The sequence below is a fragment of the Mus caroli genome, chromosome 1 (assembly GCF_900094665.2).
Source record: "Mus caroli chromosome 1, CAROLI_EIJ_v1.1, whole genome shotgun sequence".
NCBI classification, from domain to species: Eukaryota; Metazoa; Chordata; class Mammalia; order Rodentia; family Muridae; genus Mus; species Mus caroli.
Genome location: NC_034570.1, coordinates 157,726,551 through 157,753,889, shown reverse-complemented (window position 1 = coordinate 157,753,889; position 27,339 = coordinate 157,726,551). Strand labels below are relative to the sequence as shown.

The window sequence follows — 27,339 nt, the reverse complement described above, 5'->3', positions numbered from 1 at the left end:
GGGAGGGAGGGAGGGAGGGAGGGAGGGAGGGAGGGAGGGAGGGAGGAAGGTGGTCAGGAAAGAGTAAAATCTCGATCCTTGGCTGCTGCTATCACAGTGAACAAGTGCCTTTACACTTGTAAATGTCTTTATATTTCTCTTTGTGCCTGTTTTGTTTTCTGTCTTGATAAAACCCATTACCAAAGCTTATACTTTTATATCATAGTCTATAATTAAAGGAATTGGAGCAGGGACTGAAGCAGAAACCATTGAGAAACTCGCTGGCTCATGTTTATCTACCTTTCTTATACAGACTAGACCCTCCTGCCTAGGGATGGTGTTGCCCACAGTGGGCTGGGCCCTCCCATAGCCATCATCAACCAAGGCTATCTCTCAAAGATTTGGCTCAGACCAAGTTCAATGGGGCAATTCTTCAGCTGAAGTTCCCTCTTTCCAGGTGGTGTCAAGCTGATAACAGAAACTAACCAGGTCACTTGATTTCCTTAAGGATCAGAATCCTAGGAGCAAGCACCTGACTTTCAGCGCCAAACATACATGTTCCCACTCCCAGGAAGCTCGGGGAGGGGAGACTGGCTTTGTCACTTCAATACTGAGTTCTACCTCCACTGAAGGAAATATGGACTTTACAACTAAAACGGTCAACGGAACAAACGAGTCATCAAGGGAGAGTCAACGAAGTGACTCGTGGGCTAGAGGAATGCAAAAAAAGGAGAGACAAAAGGGAAGGGACTCTGGAGAATCTGGAACACATTTTAAGAATTAGAGAGATGAAGAGCAGACAGCAAGGACTCAGGGAAAAGCTATGCTTAAGATGCTGTAGAGAGTTTACAAGGCGGGTGGTGACCTTTTAGAGCCGTCTAAAGGAAGGTTTGGAAGCAGAAACTGTTAAGTGGAGAAGGAATGAATGGTGAGTGAAGCAGGGACACAGTAACTTCTGGGCCACGTGTTGCACGTCACATTCCTGTTGTTTTACTGGGGTCTACAAATACATTCACCTGAGGAGAAGCACACGGGGTTCTTGTGCATAGCTCCATTTGGTCTCCACAGTAGCCTTAAGATAACAGTCTGTGATGGTTTGTATATCCTTGGACCAGGGAGTGGCACCATCTGAAGGTGTGGCCTTGTTGGAATAGGTGTGACCTGGTTGGAATGGGTGTGTCACTGTGGGTGTGGGTATAAGATCCTCACCCTAGTTGCCTGGAAGTCAGTCTTCCACTAGCAGCCTTTGGATGAAGACATAGAACTCTCNGCTCCTCCTGNGCCATGCCTGCCTGGATACTGCCATGCTCCCACCTTGATGATAATGGACTGAACCTCTGAACCTATAAGCCAGCTCCAATTAAATGTTGTTTTTCTTGTGGACGTTGTACATCGTGGTGCGGAGCCTAGTGCGCACCACGATGTACAACGTCCACAAGCGAAGGTGTGGCCTTGTTGGAATAGGTGTGACCTTGTTGGAATGGGTGTGTCACTGTGGGTGTAGGTATAAGATCCTCACCCCAGTTGCCTGGAAGTCAGTCTTCCACTAGCAGCCTTTGGATGAAGACATAGAACTCTCGGCTCCTCCTGCGCCATGCCTGCCTGGATACTGCCATGCTCCCACCTTGATGATAATGGACTGAACCTCTGAACCTATAAGCCAGCTCCAATTAAATGTTGTTTTTTATAAGACTTGCCTTGGTCATGGTGTATGTTCACAGCAGTAAAACCCTAACTAAGACACAGTCTTACTCCAACTAAGAAATAGAGGAAAGCACACCCGATAACCAGTGATGGAGAAATTGCTCACTGAGCACATCCAATACTCAGCGCTGGAGAAATAGCTCACTGCTTTCCAGAAATGCCCACTGCTTATAGATATCAGGAGATGTGAATGAGTATGTATTCTCTGACCCAGAAATTTCTTTTTAAAGAAGTTTAGTCAAATCATTGTAAGCACACATACAGATTTACTGACAATGTTGTACCTTGTAATAGAAAAACTCACAACAACCTGTCTCCAACAAGAGATTTGTAAAAAGTGGTATGCAATCATCACCAAATACTGTTGGAGAATGAACTGCAGACGATGAAGGGGAAATGGATTGCAATTTATAAACTGGACAAAAGAAAATAGTGTCCACATCACCATTCTACCAGAGTGTGCACACACACATGAGTAATTTTTTTTTGGGGGGGGGTTCTCCTATATTTCCCAAGGCTTCTACAAAAGACAAACACTGCTTTTGTAAAGTTTTGGTTGATTCAGTTGGTGGTTTTATTGATGTCTGGTTGGGTTTTTTTTTTGTTTGTTTGTTTCTGATTGGTTGTTTGGCTGGGTTTGGGGGGCTTGGGGAGGCAACCTGTTTGAGACAGTTGCTCACTAGGTAGCCCTGGCTGTTCTGAACTCCCTATGCAGACCAGCCTGGCTTCAAACTCATGAAGATCCATCTGCCTCTGTCTCCCAAGAACTGGGATAAAAGGTACTCCACACTTCCTCTGGCCTTGTAAGATTTTTAAAATAAGGTCCTACATGATCAGTTCTTGTTTAGGGTCAGACAGGAAGATCTGTGAAAGCAGCCACCAGTATTATCCTGATTTTCTGATCATCCATTCTACCACCTTGGCTGCCTTTTTTTTATACAGACCAGAAGCAAGAGGAGGATTAGGCCCCTTAATAGTGTAGAAATGGTTTTTCCTATTGCTTCCTTAATGTTCAGTCAAAGCAAGTCCTGTAACCCAACACACCAGGAAATCTGAAGTAGAAACCTTTCTTGTACTTAAGGAGTAAGCATTAGAACAACTGGAAGCTGATGAAGCAGCAAGAATAAAGATTCCATGAGCCTTCGATGATTTCCAGATATGTAGGCAAGACAAGCCAGTAAAAAGGAAAGCCAAGCCTGGGCCCCTTCCTTGATTCTAGGCTTTCCTGCTTGGGATTGTTCGACTCCCAGGCACTCTTACTTAGAAGCACAAATTCTCCCCAAAGAAGAGATTCTAGTGAGGATGGGCTCACTAGTGCACCTCTATAATGCCAAGAGTTGGAAGGTGGAGGCAGGAGTGTGGGCTACATGGCAATATGAACTTGAGGCACACCTGAGATGTGAGGGGGAAAGACAGGTGGAAAAAAGGAAGGATATGTAAGCTGTGCTAAAGATACGAAAATCTTAAAAATTGTATTGATTAAAATTTCGGTGATTGTGGAGGGGTGGAAACCTTCAGCAAATCAAGCTAGCTTTAACATCCTTACTAGTCATTTATGTATTTGAACAGCTATCTCGTAACTATCACTCAAATCATTTCAGAGAGTACAAGCCTGCCACTAGCCTCTACGAACTCAAGACAAAGAATGTCATCAGACAATATCTGAGACCTTATTCCAGGCTTTGCTATAATCTGCATACCTGATGCCCCCCCCCTAACCGCCCCCAACGTACAAGAAAGGCCACTTGACTTAGGAATTTCTTTGGTTTTGTTACTAGAAGTTCATGAAATACCAGTTGGAACATGGTATTTGGGCAGCCTGGATTTGTGTCCTGCAGGCCACGGTCACTCATATTTGGCTACAGAATAAACTTATTCTCTGGTGTTTGTGAGGAAGGAGGGGAATGACGTTAAAAGGTATGCACCTAGGCTCTTAGGTCGTAGCATGTTAAGTTTCTTAGGGCACTTCAGAGACGCGGGGCAAAAAAAAAAAAAAAAAAATAGCCTCGGTGCTTTCTGCGACGGGTTTAAAGCAGAACTTATAGAAATTAGCAGTCAAGATCTGCTTCTGCTCAGTAGGTCCTATCCAAGGCTCTCCTGGAGGCCGCCGCGAGGTGGCACACGAGGGTGCGCCTGTGCTCTTTGTTAAGTCTGTGCGGGGTCCGGGGAGAAATACCTGGGCGAGCCAAGCCACAGGAGCCCGCATAGGGGCTGGGGAAGTGAGAATGGGTGCGGCGCACCGTGTGGGCAGAGCTGAGGTATGAGCCAACGGCGCTGGCTAAGGGAACTCCCACAGTTTCAAACGCCCCCTCCCCAAGAGAGTCCAAAAGTGAGACACACGCCTTCCCCACCCACCCAAGCTTTCCAAAAACTACGCTCTACTTTCTGCGCACGCGCAGCGAGCTGAGTTACAGTGCCCTGCCGGGGACAAATTACTAACGCGTTACTGTCGCTTCTGTTCCAACCAAGCAGAACAAATCTCTAGGAGCAATTTAGTACTGTAGTCACGCAAAGATACTTGGGGAGTAGAGCAAATATATAGACTGGGGAGCCGGAAATGTAAATATGCAGGCTACCCGGAACAGGGAGAAAATGCAGTTTAGTTTAAGAAACAGCTAGAACCGCCAAAGTCAGAGGCGGTCTCGGGGGCGGTCCCGGGGGCGTGGCCGCGTGCGGCGGGGCGGAGTGGGGCGGGTCCTGCGGGACAGCTAGAGCCGCACCTAGGCACTGCTGTGCTTCTCAGGTCTGTACTAGGCGCACGAAGGTGAGCCAGGTAAGTGCTGGCACCTGCGAGCTGCAGGAGCTTTAGCTTCACTGGGACACCTGAATGCCTGCACGGGCACAAATGGTATCTCAGTCACTTGGAACAGAATTGGGGTCTCCAACCTCCCTTCTTTATCGGTCGATTTGAGCTCTGCATTTCTACCCACTCTGCCCTCCGCCCGCCCTGCATGCTCCCCCTGATGGTGTAGCTTAGGAGCTTCTCGGGGAGGCCCCTACCTCGCTATCTCTAACTTAGGGAGGTTCTCAAGGTCAGCTCATCCTCAATTCCTTATTTTCCTCCCCCTCCTTAATTCCAATTGTGTAAAGACCTGGGGCTCCCTCTTTCGGCCTTCCGGAGACCACCTGACCTTAGTCACTGCAGCTGTTAATACAGAGAATGGAGCCCGGAGCTCTGCAGTGGGAACTGGCCATTCGGACCTGATCAAGCACAGGTTTCATAAGTGGCGTGCAAGCGCCGCGCCTGCTATGGATGTCTTGTTGCTAGGATCCTTCGAGACGGTCTCAGAGGGAATTGCATTTGTTTTCCTCTCGCCTCGTAGAAATATTTGCATTGATGCCTGAATATGGGTCATTTTCTTACTTCTGTCCTCATAGCAAGAGACTTCTTGGGAAGAGTGAGTGGGATCTTAATTCGTCCCTTCCTCGCATGTCCGCAAGTGTCCCTTTACTTATCTTGTGTCGCTACAGGGAGACCCAGAACCACAGGGTGGGGCACCTGCAGGGTGGTGGAAGGGAGTAAGAGACACTGAGTCACTCCCCGAGGTTGTGGTTTCTGTTAATTCTTTGCTTGGGAGGCACCAGTCTACAAGTAGCCTAGGGTACAAGTCTGTGCGGAAAAGGAAGTAGAGGAAAAGCAGAGACAGATGGTCGGATGGGTAGGAAAGCAACGCTGCGGGTTGGGACTTGAATCCCTTAACTAGGGAAAGGAGGTGCCCCAGAGAGCAACCAGCTCTCTGCTCTGTTGCCTGTACTGGTGGCTTAGGTGTGGCCTTGCAGGGTCTGCTGCAGGTTTTAAGGTAGTAGCAGAAACCAGGGCTTCCCTGCGGGAATCTGTAGGGCACCTGCAGACTGCAGTTTCCCGGAAGCAGCCAAGGTTATTGGTCAGGGTTACCCGGTGTGTTTTCTTTCAGTGTGTCCATAATGAGAGTATACTGTCTAAGTCAGGGGATCCAGAATTGTTTATTCTCACAGGAGATAAATTTATCTAAGGAGTTAAATAAAACTAACATCTGAAATCCAAACATGTGCTTTCACCCTGGGGAGTACATTCTGCTCAGCTTCTTCCTGACACAATGTTACAGAAATAGAAAACTCTGTCAAGTGATTCTTTTTTTTTTTTTTCCTTTAACCAGTGTTACTATATATAAAATGACAGGGATAGTGTGGCCAGCCATAGAAGCTGAACTACTGGGGCTTCCCTTAGACTAAGGAACAAAATCTTGCTGGATGCAGAGGCCTGCAACTGGAATCCTAGCACCAGAGAGCCTGGGGCAGGAGAATGGTAATTCAAGGCCAGCCTGGGCCAATTATTGAGTCCTTGTTTAAAGGACAAGGGCAGACTTTCCCTCACTTAGATTCCCTCCTGCTTGTGTAGAGTTCCGGAGGAAACAATCTGAAAAGGAACTCCTTTATAGGTAGACAGCACAGAGAACACACACACACACACTTACACACTCGCTCACACACACTTACAAAAGGTGTGTTTATCCAAAGAGATGCTGAAAAGCCCCTGGGCCAGTCAAGAATGAGTGGATGTCAAATGAACCTGTCAAAAGTAATTTAACACTGACTGAACACTTAGCTCATTTTAAACCTATGATTTAAATTCGAATATTTTTTTTTTAATTTTAAAAATCTAAACCTACAATTTAGTCATTCTCTATGTTTATATCTCTTTAGAATATGCCACTGTTATTTTTGCAGCTAAAATGTGTGTATGTTGTATGTGATGTATATATACATATGAATGCCTATAAGCACATGTGCATGTCCATACATATGAAGATGTCTTCCTTAGTCATTCTCCATCTTAGTTTTGAGAATCTCACTGAATCTTACTGATTCAGCCAGCCTGCTGGCCTGAACTTGCCCAGGGTCCTCCTATCTGAGCTTGCTGAGCGCTGGGTCTTGGTTGGTTGGTTGGTTGGTTTGTTTGTTTGTTTGTTTGTTTAACTTGGATTCAGAGATCTGAAAGCAGCTACTCATGCTTACTTGGCAAGCAGTTTTGCTGACTGAGCCATCTCCCCAGCCCTTGCAGCTGAGTTTATTGATCCTGCTTCCGAGTCCACTGTCCTCTGGAATAAGAAAACCTTGGTGTTATTGTCAGGTTTCCCTTTGTAAGATTAGCTCTGTCACAGAGTCCACGTGCCTGTCTGTGGCAAGAAATGCAGCCAGTGGAGCGGGAAAATCATGTTGTTTTCCAAATGCATTGAAGGTTTCACAGGGCCCCTTGTCCCACTTCGAGTTCTTTCTAGACTGATCTACTCGTCATCCAGAATGTAAATTTTAAAACTTTGGTGCCCTGCTCCGCCTTTTTTGTTATTCTTTTGAAACAGTGTCTTCTCAAGCCTCAGATTCTCAATCCACCTGCCTCAGTGTCCCGCATCCTGAGACTCTAAGCATGAGTCATATACAACACCTGGATTTTTCTCTTTTTAAGTAAACAATACTTTCTATTTCTCCAGCTTAGGAAATACAAATGGAGTCTGGGGCTATGGCTCAGTAGTTATAAGCACTTGCTGCTTTTCCACAGGACCAGAGTTCTGTTGCAGTATCCAGTGGGCTAACAACTGACTATAACCCTAGCTCCAGGAGATCTGACACCTTCTCCTGGCCTTTGCAAACAGACACACACACACAGCATACATTCATACGTTCCTGGCCTTTTCAGACACACATATCTATGCATAAATGATAAAAATAAAAGAGTGGCAGTTTTTTTAAAAAGATAGAAAAATGCAAATGAATGTGCCAAAGCATGCTTCTAAGACCCAAGAGGCATGGGAGGGTCGAGCCAGATGGAAGCCAGCAGCCTAGGTGGCTCCCTCACTTAACAACTGGTATCTTCCGAGGGATCTAGCATCTGCTAAGAATTATAATAACTCTAAGCTGTCTTTATTTCTTATGATGGAAAATCCAAGTAGTATTAATGTGAGTCATCCAAGATGTTTTCCTCTCCTGGAAGTCATAGCTTGGCTGTCCTGTGACTTTACGCTCCTGTGTAATGTCAGCTCATGTAGAGGTTTGTGGGAATCACGATGCAGTAATGAAGAGCCAGCTTCAGGACCGCCCTGCCACGCTGGGGGCCAGGAGACTGGAGGACGTGTTCTTCATCCTCATACAGCCGTACACTAAAATGAATATGTTCTTCTCTGGAACTTTTCCAAGATGTTTTTTTTCCCCTTTCCAATTAGAAACATCACAGTCTGTAATCAGGCCCAGGCTTGGAGCTAATTATTAGCTCTACTTTCTTGTTACTGTGTTTTATGCTCGGGAGAGGGTCAGATGTTGGCAAACTTGCTCTTCAGCTTGGTTCAAAGATGGGGCGGTCGAGGCCTAAAGTACAGAATCTGGAAACAGGCTGCCAGGGAGTGTGGGAATCCAGGTTTTGTTCTGGGGTAGCTGTGTGCTTTCAAGGGTGTTACTGAATCCCTCTAGTACTTAATTCCCTCACCTGCAGAGGCAGTAATCCGTGATAGAGGTACTGCAAGGATTTAAATGAGCTAATCCCGACTTGCTTAGAACTGGGTTTAATCCCTACTAGGTAAAGATTACAAAGAATAGGCCTTTCCTCCTCTTCTTCTGGGCTCTGTAACTACTCTTCAGTCATACTGGCCTCCTTTCTCGGCCATGTGAACATTGACCTGCCTGCCCGCACGCTTCTAACCTGCTGCTTTCTTACCTGTGTTCTCTGTCACATGTTACCATGATAACCCCTGTGGCTTCCAGCCCAGTCTTCCCCCCTCCTCCAGGTGTGTCCTCTACCTTCCCACCCTGACTGCATTCTAAAGGTTCAGAACTCCCTTCTCCATCTTGATATCCACTGCAGCCCTGCACAGGGGGTGTGGTGTGGTATGGTATTTGTAACAAAACTGAAAAGGGCACTGGGCGGTGATGGCGCACGCCTTTTGATCCCAGCACTTGGGAGGCAGAGGCAAGCAGATTTCTGAGTTCAAGGCCAGCCTGCTCTACAGAGTGAGTTCCAGGACAGCCAGGGCTATACAGAGAAACCCTGTCTCAAAAAAAAAAAAAAAAAAAAAAAAAGAAAAAGAAAAAGAAAAAGAAAAAGAAAAACCTGAAAAGGGAAGGAATCACTCTGAGGGAGTGGGAGGTGTGGGATTGGAGGTAAGTAGTCCTCTGGGTAAAATGCTTTATCCTGAACTAAGTTTATCAAATCGGCTTCATCTGACAAGTGCTTTGGTGTCTTTTTTTTTCCCCCATCTGTATTCCTTGATACCTCTCCTTTCTCATCTGAGGCGGCTGCCTTCAAACCACTAGAAGCAAGATGTGAGATGTGTCTAGAGAGTCCTGTGTCCTGGAGGGCACACCTCTAGGATATCTAGTATGACCCAAGGATTCAAAGTCAGGTGTCAGGGTATCCCGGCCCATGGAACTTTAAGAATGGAGGGTCTCTTTAAAAAAACTAACATCATACCTATGGAAAAACCTGGAATTTATTCTAACAAATCCAATGTCCTTGGATTCCTGGGGTACAGGATTGCCATCTCTTCCCAAACAAGACACTCTGTCCTCCAAGCATGTATGTCTGGGGTCTTGCCATATAGAAGCCAGACTCTGAGGAATAAAAGTAATATTCTGCCTTGGCCTTAACTGGCACAACAGTGCAAGCTTGTCCCACAGCACCAAGAGCCATTCATCTGACCTCCAGCTTCCCTGGTCCTTCCCTCCCCAGCCTCCCACCAGCCCAGTAACATATTTAGCAATTGTTTTCAGTAGGGACAATTCACCACAGTGTTGGAATTCAATCACCATCTGAAGCTTGAATGTGGATGGGCTGTGCCTGCTTAAATGTAGAGCTGAATGTGTTTGGGTGAAAGGGGAGAGGTTTCCATCTTCCCAACGTGACTCATTCCCAGACCTGCTGCTGGTGCACGGATGAGGCTGAAGACTGAGGTCCTAAGAAGGACCCACTACGCCCTGCTGCCAAGATAGCAGTCCATACGTCAATCCGGCTCCTTTTGTGTAGCCAGCTACCTGGTTGTAACCCTTGGAGAAATAGCTACTGAACCTGCATCACCAGTGGGTTATGTAGGTTCAGCATCTTGGTTCTTACCCCTTTTCTTAAGTGCCTTTAAGTTAGTGGTGACTGGCTATGGTACCCTACGCCCCTAGACATAGCTGGCAGGAGGCAAAGGCAGGAGGATTTGAGCAATGGCTTATTTGAAGGTTTGACAAACAAGCTTTGATGTGTTTGTTGTGGAAGAGAACTAGAGCTGCCATTATGAAACGGTGGGATGAGCACAGAGAAATGGCGTGACTCTTGAAGACTCTTCATCCTGGAGATAGAATTACATCCATATTGCTTCCCCTCACTTCCTACTCTTCCCCCACCAAGCCTCTCCTGGGCTTTGGAGGATCAGCAAGACGTGCTTTCCTCTAGGAATTCTGCTGGCAGATCTTCCTGGGAACGTCACTATTCTGGCACTCGAGTTTCCATCAGCCCTGTCCCTGATTTCCTTCCATGACCTCCAGCCTTACCTCACTGGGGCAAAATCCCATCAGGAATCCCTGAAAGGCCCGTTCCTTTGTGGAAACATCCAAAGGCCAATTCGAAGCTGGAGAGCTGTTAGGGGAAGCTGTGAGTGAGTAAACCAAGCCTCCAGCCCCACCCGAGTTTGCTAAGCCATCTTGTATGTGGGACTTTAAGAGGCATCCATTCTATATGACCAAGCCAACCCTTTAAATGACCATCCCTGTGTCACCATCATTAAATCGTTGGGGTTGGACTGATAACACAGCCAACCAAGTAAGGGTTGCTATGAGATCTTGGGAGGAATGGTGGCTTTGCTGGGCTAAGGATACTTAGTCATGGTCACCTTCCTGTTTGTATTAACATAAAACACCAGCTAAAAATTTGCAGAAGAGCAACATCACAAACTGAAGTAGAAGTTGCTTTTTGTCCAGCCTGAGGTTTTGTTTACTTAAAGTCAAAGAGAAATCTGTCACTTAGGAAACCCTAAGGTTTTGTGTAACTTGGTGACTCAGGAGTGATAAATTCTTTGGGATGGTGCCCACATCCATAACTCCTGCCTTTTGCTTTACTTATGCAATGCTGATTGTGCCCTGGGGCATTTCACTAGGCAGCCCAGAGGACTTGGGTACACAGTGAAAGAGAAGGTTGCACCCGAAGTGTTTGCTTGCCCAGAACCCTTCCCTGTAACTGAAAGAACTATGCCCCAGTGAGATAAGGCCAGCAGCGGCGGAAGCAGGAAACAGACACAGGGTTGATCCAAACTGGAGTACTACAATAGTGATCTTCCCAGGAGAAGCTGTCAGCAGAATTCCTAAAAGAAGAGCACCTGAGCCAAAGAGCCTAAGAGCCCCATGCTGCTGCCTCATACCCTGGAACGGAGTGAATCCTGGAGGTGAAACCAACACCACCANATTTTAAGCCTAGATTTTTAGGCTCTTAGCCTGAGGGTATGGATGATGTCTGTGACAGACCTATATAGTCTGCTGGTGTCTGCTTAACTTCCTATACTGTACAGCCGTTGTTAACATTCTGTCTAACCTTCCACCCCACAGTTACCTGGCAATAGCCAGGTATGCCTGGCTTGCTGTAAAAGAGGCTGCTTGCCCCCTCCTCACTCTCTTGCTCTCTCTTGCTCTTGCTTTCTCTTCCTCCCTCTCTCCCCCGTCCCTCCCCCCTTTCTCTCCATGTGCTCATGACCAGCCTCTACTCCTCTTCTCTCTCTCTCTCTCTCTCCCCCCGCCCTCCCCGCCTATATCCCCCTTCTCTTTATCTTGTTATAAACCCATCATATGGTGCCTGTTCTACCCCCATCCCTATAGATCACAAGGGCTGGTTACCAGAGTACCCTCAAAGCCCAGAAACCCACCATGGCCTGGGGCTTATTTTTGAAGAGGGGACTACAAGATACTTTATTGAAATTTAAAAACTATCTATATACATACATACATATATACATACATACATACATAGTTACTATGGTTTGAACATATCAAAATAATTAGATTTCTAATATAGCTGCAACAGAGGCATCTATAAAACTTCCTATAGTATCCTATGTAATGGTGAAGAACTGAATGCTTCAGCCATACATGAAGAACAAGACAAGCATGTCCACTTTTGCCTATTCTCTTCAACATTGTATTGGTTTTAGCTAGGAACATTCGCCAAGAAGAAAATAACAGCAATGATTTAAAAAAAAAAAAAAAGTCATCCCTATTGGTGAGGCAGCAATAACTTTCTCAGTAGCAGATCCTGGATGCCAAATATTCTAAAGACCCAGGAGGCTGGTATTTTGTATATGCTCAGCTCCAAACATGTGTAGGATTGGATCTCAGTGCCATGAAAATGTAAGGTGGAACCAAAGCGCTGCTGTCTAGCTGCAGCCTCTCTTGGGCTGCTATCTTTTCCCTTTGCTCCTAAGATAGAAGCAGGGTGCGGCTGTACTGCTCAGGACATAAGCTCTGCTAAGGATTATTCCTTACTGCTGCTTCTAACTTCCAAGGCACAAGCTCCGCAGGGTGATTTAGTAGCAAGTGGTTGAGACACTGGTCAGCCGGCCTGCACTCTGACCCCAGACCTGCATTCACCAGTGATGGAGGCTTAGGCAAATTACCCAATTCCTCTTCGCCTTATTTCCCTCCTGGGTAATGTGAGAACAGCAGTAATAGCAACTGTGGCATAGGATTATCACGGGGAGAAAGCTTACATAAAGTCTCTGCCTGGTGTGCATGCGGCCCCGTAGTTAGATTTTCAACATGTATTGGTGAGATGATTTCCCATTTTGCTGTTCCTGACAGAAAGAATGAAGAACTCCATAAAAAAATTTATTATAGATCCTACTAAGCCCTTAAATGTCTTTCACAGAGCTCATACTCATTTAGAATTTGAGGTGCAGTAATTCATAGTAGAAGAAGTAACAGTCCCCTGAAGGTCTTCTTTTGCACCGTGACCATCACTCTGGCAGTGTATAAAGCCTTAAACTCCAACTCCTTTGACTGGTTAAAAAAAAAAAGTCAGATCTGGTGATTGTGGCTATAAATAGAACCAGGAAGGCAGAGGCTGTCAGGTCACTGGATAAAGTTTGGAGGGGGGCCCACTTGTTTAGTTCATGATGAGCCAAATATTACACCTGAAAAGATAGAATTGGTCTTATGGTGCGTGCAAGCTCTGGTGTAACTGTGCAAGGTCTAGCCTCAGCTCAGCCTGCAGCCATCATCGTGTTCTCGAGATGCCACGGGCAGTAGAGGGTTCCAGGGCCATCCAATAGAAAGTGTTGTCTAGATCATGGAGACAGGGGTGTGCTTCTCAGCATGGCTCAGATACAGTCATCACCACCACCTACAAATTTCCTTTTTTTCCCTAAATCAAGTGTTTTAAATTTTCATCTGTTTATTTTCATGTGTATGGGTATATAATGTATGCTGGTACACCGTGTGGGTGTTTGGTGCCTGTGGAAGTGAGAAGGCATTGAATCCACTGACTCTGGAGTTACAAACAGTTGTGAGCTGTCACGTAGGTGCTAGGAATTGAACTCAGGTCCTCTAGAAAAGCAGCCATTGGTCTTAATCACTGAGCCGTCTTTCCAGCTCCCAAAGCAACAGTTTTTAAAATGTGTTCTCTGGGCAATGATCTAGACACCTGGGAACTTTTGAAAGTTGCATTCACAGGCCCCCAAGGGAGCCCTACTGAGCCAGAAACTCTGGGAGGGGGCATGGCTTAGCACACCCTCCAGGTGAAGACAGACCCTCAGCAACACTCGTCAGAGTTTCTGTATTTGTCACCTGACTATTAAGAAACACAAATGGGAGGCTTGTATCTTATGTTCTCTGTTTGGGTTCATGTTACAGTAGCCAGCTGGTCTGTGGGAAACACAGTTACAAGCATTCATTGCAGATCTGTTGTGTCCAGACCATGAAGACCGAGTCCAGGAAAAAGGTCTCAAATTCAGCAACCTTATCTCGGTGGGTCCATAAAAGGGCTCCAGGTGTGTAATCAGCAAGATGTGTGCAGCCCACATGAGTGTGCATACCATAGGGAACTTTTCTATCAGTTATCAGCTCCTCAGGCCTGGCCCTGTAAGCTATCTGCTGCCTCTGGATTGGTAACAACCCAGGGTGTGGCAGAGGCTGCCTGGGTGTGGATTCTGAACTGAGCTGCCTTTCCTTCTTGGTGCACCCTGACCCAGAGGCCACCCCTCTAATGGCTCAGAACATCCATCTCTTTTTTCCTAGAGGCTCAGAAAATAAGAACTTAGCCAGTGACAAAGTATTCGTATGTTAATTTTTATTTATATGAGTACACTGCCGCTGTCTTCAGGCACACACTAGAAGTGTGTATCGGATCCCATTACAGATGGTTGTGAGCCACCATGTGGTTGCTGGGAATTGAACTCAGGACCTCTAGAAGAGCAGTCAGTGCTCTTAACCACTGAGCTATTTCTCCAGTCCCCTGTGACAAAGTATTTTTGAACCTTGACTGAAGGTTCTAGCCAGTCCTATCCTTAAAGGCTAAGGTTTAATCATTTTTACACCTTGGATCTAAATTTTTAGCACCTACAATGCAGACCTCTGTGTTGTAGATTGTTCTTTCCTATGTAATTCGTCATCCTGTTTCTTCCATGGTTTCAGTAGATGCTTTGGAGAGAAGAAAAGCAGAATTAAATAGTGTGGGTCAATATTACCAGGTGCTATATAAGGTGACGAGCCGTCTCTTTGTATGTGTGGTGGTGGGCATTCCTGAAAGCCACGGCAGTTGCTGCTGTTATCAAGTACTCTGGAAGTACCTGCATATGCCATGAGTCGTCCTAGCCATGAGTAATGCCAAACCACACAGAGCCCAGTGGCTGTGCCCATTGTCTTCTCTGAACGCAGGATAGACATATGAAGTAGGACTCCTCACTGGAAGGGGTATGTGGAGGTATCAGAAGGGCTCTTCCCATCTTTCTGCAAGGCAGCATTCCAGGCTTGGTCCCTGTATCTGTTCACAAGCATCCAAGGCTCCCGCAGGAGACACCCTATCGGGAGAAGAGGGCTCTCCACCATAGAGGATCACATGGTCTCTACAAACCGCCCAAGCTGGTATCCGATACCCCTTCCCCACCCTCAGTTAATTCTCTGCCTTTTCTGCTGAACCATTTCACCAGGCTCCCCAGCCCCACCCCCAATGGAAATGGGATTACATCATCCTCCCAACCCCCACTTTCCTTCCTCTGGCCCCTCCTAGCTGCTGTCCCTCCCTCAGGCCGATAGGGATTGATTACTCTTTGGCTTCATTGCAGTTATTTGCATATGTGTGAATGTGTGCACAAATGCATGTAAATTCAATCCTTTATTGTGCGTATGTGGTTTCAGCGCTGACCACTTTGCATTCAACAACCAGTAAGGGGACTCATTCCTGAAACAGGCTCACTTTTCCTCTCCCAGCTGTCATTGGTGGCCTGAAGTTCGTTGTCTAGAGGTGGGCATTCCCTCCTTCCATTAAGACATGTCCATTGATCCTGCCATTGCAGCCATTTCTAGGAGAGACTGTTTCACAGCAGACTTGGTGGTATACAGGCTCTTCCAATCCTTCCATGATGTCCCCAGGGCCATAGGTTCAGGAGCCGCGATATAAATCTATCAGTTTCGGCTGTACTCCCCACAATCTCTGCATGTGTCCAGCTGTGGTTTTCTGTGATGGTCTCCATTTTCTGGAAGGAGACGCTCCTTTGATAAGGGGTGGTGGCTACGTTTATCTGTGGGCATGAGGATAGGATTTAGTATGTATAAAGAATTATGTTGGTCTGGCTGAGTGGCAGTTGTGGATTACTTTTCAAGGTGATCTCACTAGCTTTGGATAGTTGATTAGGTTCCCAGTACCAGGTATGATATCTTCCTGTCAGACGGGCCTTCAGTCCAATTAGATAGCTGTTGATTGCCGCCTAGTTGTGAGTCGTGCTGACTGCGCCTTTATGCACCTCTTGCCAGGCTGATTAGTGTTGTAGTTCGTAGCCATTGTATCTGGGTGCGGCTGTTTAATTGCTCCCTGCCCTTTGCACCCTGAAAAGTATTTTTGTGGAGCCGTAAAAGCTGGAGTGCAGGAAAAGGGCTTTTGGGTCAGATCCAGCCAAATCCAGTGTCCTAAATGTCACCCGAATGTCTTGATGCTGGGTCTCGCTTGCCCCCACCCAGGTTCATCCTAATCACATCGACTTCATGAACTGAGGAGAGGGACTGTCACTGGGTGTGAATACCCAGCAGACTGCCGTTGTCCTCTGAAGGAGGAGCCTGGCAGAAATGTCCATCTCTAGTTGTAGCCTGCAGACCGGTTGCTTTGGGAATGGCTCTTACATGCAGTAGATTCTACCCGAAGATCATCTCTCCTGTCTTGTCTACCTGGCTGCTCCTAGACATCAGGAAAACAGGGGTCAGCAACTAAGCCCAATTCTGGTGTTTTGCAGAACTAGAGTGTATTTATGAATTCTAAAACCTGGCCTGGTCCTAGGTCTGCCCTCATTGGCTTGAGCCTCCAGACTCACAAACTGCCCTAGAGCAAATATGTTTCCTTTCATTGTCCTTACAAGCGCAGCTCTGACAGCCTTGGAGGCAGCTTCGTTTTTCAATGGCCGGTTTGGCCTCAGTGGTTTAACTCCAAAGCTGGCAAGTAGGCTTGGTCACTTTGTATTTTTAATGGGGTGTTCAGAGTTCACACTGTATTCTTGCTACATAGTTGATACCATAGCTTCTCACATTCATTGACTTTATAACTCGGGAAGAGAAGGGAGGAGAAGAAACTTGGAGAGCATCCAGACCCTCTCCTCTGAAGCTGGGCAGGCCTGGCTTCTTACCTGGAGACACCTTGTGCTGAGTCATAGAGACATCTGGCCTGGAGTGTGTCTGGCCCCTCTGAAGGGCAAGTGAGCAGAGCAGGGTGAAGATCATAAACGGGGAAATCTCATGAGAATTGACTGCTGAGTGCTGTGGTATGGTGGTGACAGGTTTGGGGGCCTCAAAATCCAAATGTTATTTTTCTAAGCCAGGAGAACTGTATTTTTTTTAATATTTATTTTTATATACAAGGGTATTTTGTCTGCGCGCATGTCCGTGAGCCACATGAGCGTAGTGCCTTTGGAAGCTAGACAGAAGTGGTTATTGGATTCTCCTGGGACTGGAGTAATACATGCCTGTGAGCCACCATATGGGTGCTGGCGATCAAGCCTGGAATAGCAGCCCATGCTCTCAACCGCTGAGCCATCTCTTACCCCTGAGAAACTCACTTTTTAAAAACCCGAGTAACTTGCTCACCCTCCAGATTTCATATAAAGATATTGTGGCTCCACCATAAACAGGACTGAAAGAAGCCATGGGAACCAGAAGTTGAATCTGGCTTTCGACTCTGGGTGCAGCCCATGAGCTCTGGGCGTTCCTCTGCTGGTAGGAGTGCTGGAATCATGCCCTTTTGTTTTTTAAGGATCACTAGAAATGTTCTGCAGCAGGGCAACACCCTGAGCTGGTTATTGGGGAGATAAAAGCTAGACACCTATCAGAGACAGACTTTATTTATTTCAGTGGGTGTCGGATGTGTAGGGTGGCTGTGTTTGCACACACATGCATGTGGAAGCCATAAGACAACCTTGGTTGTTGCTCCTCAGGAGGAGCTCACCAGTCAGGCTCCACTGGCTGGCCTGCAAGCTCCTATAATCTCCCTGTCTCCGCAGCACTAGAAATACAAGACCATGGGTGCCATCTAGAAGACCACTCTAGAGGGACTTCTCCACTCTGGCTTCTAAAACTGTGCCAGCATGTGGCCAGGATCAGGGTGGAAGGGCAGTCACAAGGTCCTGACCTCACAGTTGGCCTCTCCAGAAGCCACTGTTGTGGATGCTACTTTGTTAAAAGTGTGTCATGTTAAATACTTCCCAATGTAAATTTCAGTGGCCATAACATACTGCAGTGACCACAGCAATATGCCAAGAGGCCATGGGAACCAGACAAATGGGAGTTGAATCTTATCCATGATACTTCCTGCTTTCGACTCTGGGTGCAGCCTATGAGCTCTGGGTGTTTCTCTGCTGGTAGGGGTGCTGGAATCATGCCCTTTTGTTTTTTAAGGATCACTAGAAACATTCTGCAGCAGGGCAACACCCTGAGCTGGCTGTTGGGGAAATGAAAGCTAGACACCCATCAGAGACACCAGTATATACTGGTGAAATTTGTAAATGGATGTTGGGCCAAGGAGAATGCATACGCAGCTAGTTATAGTAGCACACACCCGTGATCTCAGTACTTGAGAGGCCGAGGCCTGATGGTTGCCGTGATCTTAAGGCCCCTCTGGATTATATATTGAGTACTGGGCCAACTTAGGCCACACAGCAAAACTCTGTCTCAAAAACTGTGATTAAGTAGCCCAGGAGATGGCTCAGTGGGTAAAGGTGCCAGCTGCCAAGGCTGATGACTGGAATTCAACCCCCAGGGCCCGTGTGGCAGTAGGAGAGAAGAGACTCCTACAAATTGTCCTGTCCCCACCATGTGCACATGGCTGTACGTGCATGGGTGTGTGTACACACAAAAATAAATAATAAAGAAGTAAGGAGGTCATTGCATACACTAGCAAGATTTTGCTGAAAGGACCCAGATATAGCTGTCTCTTGTGAGACTATGCCGGGGCCTAGCAAACACAGAAGTGGATGCTCACAGTCAACTATTGGATGGATCACAGGGCTCCCAATGGAGAAGCTAGAGAAAGTACCCAAGGAGCTAAAGGGATCTGCAACCCTATAGTTGGAACAACATGATGAACTAACCAGTACCCCGGAGCTCTTGTCTCTAGCTGCATATGTATCGAAAGATGGCCTAGTCGGCCATCACTGGAAAGAGAGGCCCATTGGACTTGCAAACTTTATATGCCCCAATACAGGGGAATGCCAGGGCCAAAAGAATGGGAATGGGTGGGTAGGGAATTGGGGGGGGAGTATGGGGGACTTTTGGGATAGCATTGGAAATGTAATTGAGGAAAATACGTAATAAAAAAATATTAAAAATTAAAAAAAAGAAGTAAGGAGGTAAAATCTGTTCTCAAAACTGAAAGGAAAGAGATGGAGGAAGGAAACGAGGTGAAGAAAGGAAGGAAGAGGGAAGGAAGGAAGGATGTAGACAACTTGACACTTCCCTGAGACCATACTGCAGACTGGAGTCATTTTTAATTCTGTTGTCTAATGCACAGTAGTATTTTTGATGACCTCTTAGAAACATCTTTTTCCTTTTTAAGTTGGGCAGAGTATATGTGTGTCATATATATGTATGGTGTGTGCATATGGGATGTGTGTGTATGTGTGATACATGCATGTGTGTGCACTGGTGTGTGTGCAGGCCCCTTTAGCCTGCACATGCTCACACAGAGGCCAGAGGTTAACGCTGAGGCTTTTTCACCCGTCTCACTCTCTACCTTCCTTTTTGAGGCATGTTCTTCTCTCACCAAGTCCTAAGCTCACCTTTTTTATTAAGACTGGCCAGCCAGCGAGCTCCAAAAATCCACTTGTCTTCATCCCCAACTCGGCCCAGCACAGTAGGGGCTGAGGGTCCAGAGTCAGGACCTCCTGTTTGTGCAGCAAACAGTTTACCTCCCGAGCCAGCTCCCCAGCCCTGAAACGTCTTTGTGATCTGTATGCATCTGCTGGTAACGAGGTACTACCATCAGCGTGTGCTAAGGCCTTATGCTACATGCTGCCCACAGCGTTATCTTAGTTTCCCACTGTGTTGTACTTTCTTCCACAGAGCCAAGATGGCTGTCCTCTCTAAGGAGTATGGATTTGTGCTTCTCACTGGTGCTGCCAGCTTTGTGATGGTGCTCCACCTAGCCATCAACGTGGGCAAAGCCCGCAAGAAGTACAAGGTAGAGGTAAGTAGGCTCACCGGCGGGTGCCTCTGTGGGCTTCCTGAGGCCACCAGCTTATCCAAGGCTTGTTTTTCAGTCCCGGAGGGAGAGCTAAGTTATTAGTGGTGACAGGTAGTGGCAGTTTTTGGACAACGCCCATTAGGAGTTTGTTGCTAAGAGGCTGGGATGTCGTTTACACTTCACTGGACTTTGGCTGCTCTGTAGAAAGACTCGGCCTACTGGGATTAAAAGTCCATTTTTGTCTAGAGCCATTTTCCAGGGACACTGCTGTTTTCTAAAATGGGTGAAGTGGCTGTATTGCTTCCTAGTTTGCCACTTTAAAAAGGGTGTCTTAAGTTGATTTTCCTGATTCCTAAATAGAGAAGAGATGCTGAGCTTAACCTGAGTTTAGGCAGTAAAGGAAGTCTGTTAAATACTTCCTTTAGTCTTGGCTGAACTAGGAGGGGAACTTCCAAAGCTCTCCCTGGTGAGCAATTAGATGTCTGTTTGCATTTAGCATCTTGTAATTAGACTCCCTCAGTGGAGGCTCTTTTCAAGTGTTCATATCTGGCTGCCTCTCTTTTTATTCTAATGGACACTTGCAATAAAAGTCTCACTCACTCAATTTTCTGCTCCCTGTTAAGGGAGATCTTAAGGGGATGTGGTGTGTGGTGACTCTTGGGAATCAGCCATTTCTCTATGATGTCTCTGTAATCATCTACAGTCCTCCATTGATTTATGACATCAATGAGAAACACTGGCTGGGCAGAAGCCACTCCTGTCTCTTTTGTAACCACAACATAGTCACAGGTTCTCGCTACCTTATGCTGGCTAGAAATACCATAGCATTTCTCAACTGAAAACCAGGCGCTCAGAAAACCAGGCCTTCATCCCTCAGGAGAACGGTACAAGGTGTCTCCGTTTTGGTGTTAGTTAATTCTCAGCACTTACACTCTGCCTGGCCTTTGCTTTAACAGTACCCTGTCATGTACAGCACAGATCCTGAGAACGGGCATATGTTCAACTGCATTCAGCGCGCCCACCAGAACACGTGAGTGTCGTGCTGCCAGACGGCAAAGATGTCCATCACTTCAGCCCTGGGTCTCTAGAATTTGCTCAGTGATAGATAGCATGGCAATCGTGGGCACCTTGTTAAGAGTAGCATTTAAAATATTACTGGCGGGGGTGGAGGGGTGCGAAATGGCTCAGAAAATCAAGGCACTTTTTGCCAAACCTGATGATCTAAATTTGATCCCTGGGACCCACATGGCAAGAGGAGATCACAAAGTCTAACTTACACATGTGAACCAGGGCATTGGTGCACACACATATGTTCACTCATACACACAAATAAAAATAAACTTAAGTTACTGTGTGAACAGAATTGAGTACTGAGTATAATTAAGTATTTTTAGAATGGAAAAGTTCTTAGCCAAGCTGGGATGGCACATACCTTAAATCCCAGCACTCTGAGGCAGAGGCAGGTATGTGTCTCTCTCTGTGAGTTCCAGGATAGCCTGGTCTACAGAGTGAGTTCCAGGACAGCCAGGGCTACACAGAGAAACCCTGTCTTAAAACAAAGCAACTTCTGACTAATGTCTTCTGAAATGTCTTGTCCTGTTACTGTGATAAAATGAGCTTAGGGAGAGAGGTTTATTCTGGCTCATAGTTCAAGGGCCAGTCCTTCATGGTGAGAACTCATGATAGAAGAGCCAAGGTGACAGGAGCCTGAAGCAGGGGACAAGGGACAAGGGGTTCCATCGCATCCACAGTCAAGAAGCAGAGAGTGATGAAGGCCTGCTACTGCTCAGCTCTTTTCTCTTAGACAGTTCAGGTCCCAGCCAGGGATTGGTGCCACCCATGGTGGGCAGTTCTTTCTACTTCAATTAACAAACACAATCCAAATAATCTTCCATGGGTGTGCCTATCCTCCAGGTGAGTCTAGATTCTGTTGACAATTAGCAGCCATCACAATGTCTTTAATGTGACCCTCTGCAGTGTTTACAGGTCCCATCTAACTAATTGCATTCATACACACACACGCACGCGCACACACACACACACACACACACACACACACACACACACACACACACACGCACACACACGCAAGCACACGCACACACACGCACGCGCATGCACGCACGCACGCACACACGCACACACGCGCACGCACNCACGCGCACACACACACACACACGCACACACACGCAAGCACACGCACACACACGCACGCGCATGCACGCACGCACGCACACACGCACACACGCGCACGCACATGCACACACACACACCTGACAGAACTGATTGGAGGAAGGATTCATCTTGGCTCACGATTAAAAGAAAGCAGTCCATGATGGAAGGTATAATGGCCTGACTTGGGCTGGTGATAGCAGAGACTTGCAGCTAGTCACAAAGGCAGACAGGAAAGAAGAGCCCTCTTCTCAAAGCCCGCCCTTAGTGGCCTGTACCTGCCAGTCAGGCCCCCTGTCACCAGAGGGCCCACAACCTCCAAAACAGTGCTACTAAGTAGAGACAAGTGTCGGAACACATGAGCCTATGGGACATTTCAGACTGAGCGTCCCTTAGGAGGCTTTCCCAATCTGAGACTTCCACATGAGTCTGTAGAACGTGAAGTTCTTGTACTCTCAGCTAGAGCAAAAGTAGGTGGGTCCTGGTGAGCAGACGTCTCCCTTCAGCCAGAGTTTGTACTTGAGCTTCTAACCTTCCAGCATGAAGGTGGAGTTCCTTATAAGTTCTTAAAGTTCTGGACAGACATCCATGAGGAAATTTTGTTGGTGGTGGTGGGTTTTTTTGGGGGGGGTGGGGGGGATGTTTTTGTTTTTCAAGACAGGATTGCTCTACATAGCCTTGCCTGTCCTGGAGCTCACTCTGTAGACCAGGCTGTCCTCAAATTCACAGAGATCCTCCTGCCTCTGCCTCCCCAGTATCGGGATTAAAGGTGTGAGCCACCACTGCCAGGCTTGAAAACACTGTTTTAAAAGCTACCTTCTATCCATTCCAGGTTGGAAGTGTACCCTCCCTTCCTGTTTTTCCTAACGGTGGGAGGTGTTTACCACCCGGTAAGTTTCTTCTGGGGCTGTTCATCCATTTAGATGTGGTTCCCCGAGCTACCCAGGGCACAGGGAGAAGGAGAGGAACCTGGAATGAGGAGCCTGGAGTCAAGCCGCACTTATTTAAAAGGATTTTATTTACTGAGTTATTATGAGGTTTGCTTTACAGTAGGCAGATCTCACCTAGTTTTCTTAGAGAAAGGAGAAGCCTCTTAGCCACTATTTAACTTTCATGGGGTCAGCTGAGCCCCAGAAGCGTGAACTTTGACCCCAGGTCCATCTATTTCTGAAAGGTTTGTGTCCACAGGGGGTGGATTTACTTTCCTCATTCACCTATGCAAAACCCAAACATCTACCCACACCCCAGGTTACAGCAGTGAACAAGACAGGCAGGCGCCTGGATTAATCAGCCTTTCCTTTAATTGGGGTCATAAGTAAAGTATGTTAGAAAGTGTTGAGTGCCCAGTAGCAAACTGTTAGGAGGCAGGACAGGAGTGCGGCCAGGCTCGGGGCTCTTACTGAGGTGACAGTTAAGCAAACTCACAAGTGATGAGGAAGAAGGAACTGCAGGTGTCTGTCTGTCTATCTGTCTGTAGCACCCGGCATCCAGAAGGCACGCAGTCATTAGTCACACCTGAGGTTATAGCAGTGGACAAGACAGGCGGGCACCTGTACAACTGAAAAAAGCCCCAAAACATTGTCCCAAAATTGCTAGCAATTACGCAGCACTGTAGTGAAGAACGGCCTGGCAGAGACTAAGCTTAGTTAGTTGAACTTCATCCTCCTGCGGAGACTTCTCATCCAGAGTCAGTTCATGCAGATCATCCCATAGCAACCAGCACCGCCCATAGCAACCAGCACCGCCCATAGCACTCATCCTGCGCCAACCTTAGCTCCTCCTTATTCTGTCTGGGAAGTGGGGTTACTCGGGATGAATGGTGTCTCAACCTTCATAAGCCTTTACTCTCTCCTGTCAGGAGTGTTGGGAATGGGGAGCCCTTTGCCCTCTGGGTACACATATTCATGGGTTTGCTATACATTTTTTCTCACCTTGTCTCATCGAGCTCCAGCCCTACTGGGTGCAGGCTGCAGCACTGGCTGCATCCAGGCATTGTCCCTGCAGACAGTGAAACCCAACAGCTGTTCTTTCAGTCAGTGTGTGAGACCCAGGGTCCCGTTTCAGATATCAGAGTTTCCTCTTCTGACTCACCCTGGAACCCTGAGGCCTGCCTGCTCTTACCTGCACTCCAGAACCAGTTCCCCCAGTTGCCCTGAGAAGGAAGTTCCTTCTGGTCCAAGGTCTACCCATCGGGAAAGCTAGGATTCACCTTGCCATTGAGCATGCCATTGTAGACAACCACGGGTCCTCAATTTTCCTGACTGAAATGAATAACTCCAAGATTTCCTAACTCTGTGAGAAATACATTAGCAAATGCATGAAATTACCATTGGCCAACACAAGTGTAGTCTCAGCTGTAGGCATTAATTAATGGAGGTCTGCTTCTTCAATGCAAGCATTGTGCTGTCCTTTCATCCTAGCGCATAGCTTCTGGCCTGGGCCTGGCCTGGATTATTGGGCGAGTCCTTTACGCATATGGCTACTACACAGGAGGTAAGTAGATGCTGACACCCGCCAAGGAAATGCATTTTAGATTTATCTTCTTTAACATGTATTATGTACCAGTGTGTACCAGCCCACCCCCTGGAGCTGCAGTTTCAGGTGCAAGCTACCTAACATGGGTGCTGATGACTGAATTCTGGTCCGCTGCAAGAGCAGCAGGTGTTCCTAACCATTGAGCCATCTCTTCTGCCCCCAAAACAAATTTATTTATTTATTTATTTATTTATTTATTTTTAAAGACTGTGTAGCTCTTGCTGCCCTGGAACTCACTTTATAGACCAGGCTGGCCTCAAACTCACAGAGATGTGTACAGAGATGTGCATGCCTCTACCTCACAAATCACTGCCCAGCCAAATTTTAAATATTGTTACTGTATTTTAACTCTTGGTTTGGGATTTTAAAAGTGGAGGAAGAGCCGGGCGTGGTGGCGCACACCTTTAATCCCAGCACTCGGGAGGCAGAGGCAGGCGGATTTCCGAGTTCGAGGCCAGCCTGGTCTACAAAGTGAGTTCCAGGACAGCCAGGGCTACACAGAGAAACCCTGTCTCGAAAAACCAAAAAAAAAAAAAAGTGGAGGGAGAAATAGGGCCAGAGAGATGGCTTGGCTGTTCAGGTGACTGACTGCTCTTCTGGAGGAATCCAGGTTTGTTTCCCAGCACCCACACAGCAGCTCACAACAGTCCGTAACTCCAGCTCTAGGACAAGCATGCAAGGGGTGCACCGACACACACACAGACAAAATACCCATATACATAAAGTATGATACAATTTAAAATGAGGAAGTGGCTTGAGAATTAACGTGAAGGTCCGTTCTTTTTCTTCTTACTGCCCTTAGAGTAGACACAAACCTTTGTGCATTTTCTAAGTGCCAGTTGCTTGCCTGAGAACTTTACATATGCTAGGCAAGCTCACAGCAATCCCATGTACAGCGAATAGCCTGTTGTACAGATGAGGAAACAGCCTTAGAAATATTAAGGGGCTAGCCAGAGCTGCCAGGAATCAAACCAAGGTGCTGCGTCAGCAAAACCTGACCACGGCCGGGAGAAATGGCTATCGGAGAGGAAAAGGCTACGTGTCATTCCGGAGGCCGATGCTGCTACTGGGCCTAAGACAAAGTTACTTGGCTTACAGAGTCCTCCATAGTCTAGGCAACGCTAACGTACATCGATTCCAGCAGACTGGTGGCTCTAGGCTACAGTTGGCCGACCTCCCAATAACAAGCGGTTGACTATATGACCTCAGGTGCTAGAGCCGAATGGCTCGTGGATGTACTGGTGACTTCCGCTGTCTTCTTTTCCAGACCCTAGCAAGCGGTATCGAGGAGCCGTGGGCTCTCTTGCCCTCTTTGCCCTGATGGGCACCACCGTGTGCTCTGCTTTCCAGCATCTCGGCTGGATCAGACCAGGCTTAGGCTGCGGGTCCAGATCCTGCCACCACTGAGGAGTGGAGGGCCTTCCGACTCTCACTCACCTCCAGCGACTCACCCTGATTTCCAGTTGCACTGTTTTTCTTTTTTTTAATATAATAAAAACTTATCTGGCATCAGCCTCGTACCTAAAGCTCCTGCCTGCATCTCTTTCTGAGAGTCTTACTGAAATAAGGGTGCCATTTCTACCCATTACGAGCAAAGCTGTGAGCGTGCCCCCCCACACACACACAGTCTGTGAAGCGGTGATGAAGTCTGACTACGGTGATGAGGACGGAAAAATTCAGTCTCAGCTGTAGTTCAAAGTACTGCTTGATGCTAATAATTAACAGCATGGACTTAAAAAAAATCTATTAAAGATTATTTATGTTGCTTAAAAGGTTAAGTAATGAGTTCAGTCAGATGAGCAGGTAACGATGCTTGTCATAAAGCCTGATGGCCTGAGTTGATCTGCCTCCCACAAGTTATCCCCTGACCTCTACGCGTGCACTGTATGTTGCACACGTATGTAACACCCATTCAAATAAACATAACTGTTTAAAGCCTCTTTCTTCAGTTAAGCAATAGACACAGATGAAACTAGGGATAACTGTGATGCTAGAATTGCTAACAGCTCATTTTATAGATGAGGAAACCGGCTGGAGAGATGGCTCGGCGTTTAAGAGCACTGACTGCTCTTCTAGAGGACCCAGGTTCAATTTCCACCTCCCATGTGGCAACTCACAATTGTCTGTAAATCCAGTCCCAGAGGCTCTGACACCCTCACACAGACATACATGCAGTCAAAAGACATCAACATACATAAAATAAAGATAAATAAAATTTTTAAAGTGTCTATGCCAATGTCTGATTAAAAACAAAGAGGAAAGGCCTTTAGAGAATGGTCTAAGCCGGCAAAATAATGACTGCAAGGTATGAACAAGAACACGGCATCTAGACCTTTGCCATCCAACAGGGTGGCCACTAGCCACGAGTGGCTTTTAGATGGATAATGCTTATAACAGACGCACAAGTTCTTCGTTTGAGCCAGCCACACTTCACATGCTCGATAGCTTCTGAGGATCAGAGTTAGTTGTTGAATGGAGGCTTAACTCTAAACCCTATGCATTTTCCATTGGACTGAGTCGCTCAAGCTTCTGAGATGAAGGCACTGAAGGGTGGCTCAGCTGCACTGGGAATGACTGGGACACCCTTGGGAATTAGAACAGAACACATTCCCGGGGCAGGTCATGAGAATATGTCACCAGTGTAACTGAAGAAAAAAAAAAAAAAAAAAGGAAATGGGCTGCCCCCTCGCCAACCCCCCACCCCCACTCCCATAAAGCTTTAAATTTGCCTTCCTTTTAGCAGCAGTAAGTGTTCCCTTATGAAATGGTGATAGTGAGATAAGAAGTTTGGGGTTGGGACTAGAAAGGGTGACATCGGTAAACCTCTGCAGTAACTGGGTTTTATCTATGTTATAAAAGAAGTGCACCCTGGGGACCTGGAGAACTGCTTCCTCTCACTGAGACTCAGCGAGGCAGGAGGACCCAGTACTGGTCTCTGGAGCACTGGCGTCCCTGTGTGACAGCTGTGAGCAGTGGTCGTAACCAGGTGGGAACAGCAGCTTGGGGTGCCTTCCAGTGCTTCAGTCCTTCTGCAGGTCCCAAGTAGTCATGCCTCTAAGTCAGGGGTGCTCAACCTTCCT

General features: G+C 47.0%; 1 protein-coding gene across 1 annotated transcript; it reads left to right on the top strand.

Moving 5' to 3' along the window:
* Positions 1-4,365: 4,365 nt before the first annotated feature.
* On the top strand, positions 4,366-25,785 carry Mgst3 (microsomal glutathione S-transferase 3). The gene is made up of 6 exons (XM_021162545.2): positions 4,366-4,456; positions 19,432-19,555; positions 20,509-20,582; positions 22,557-22,614; positions 24,145-24,217; positions 25,527-25,785. Exons 2-6 carry the CDS (start codon positions 19,439-19,441, stop codon positions 25,664-25,666), a joined length of 462 nt encoding a protein of 153 aa, XP_021018204.1. The 5' UTR covers positions 4,366-4,456; positions 19,432-19,438; the 3' UTR covers positions 25,667-25,785.
* The last annotated feature ends 1,554 nt before the right edge of the window (positions 25,786-27,339 follow it).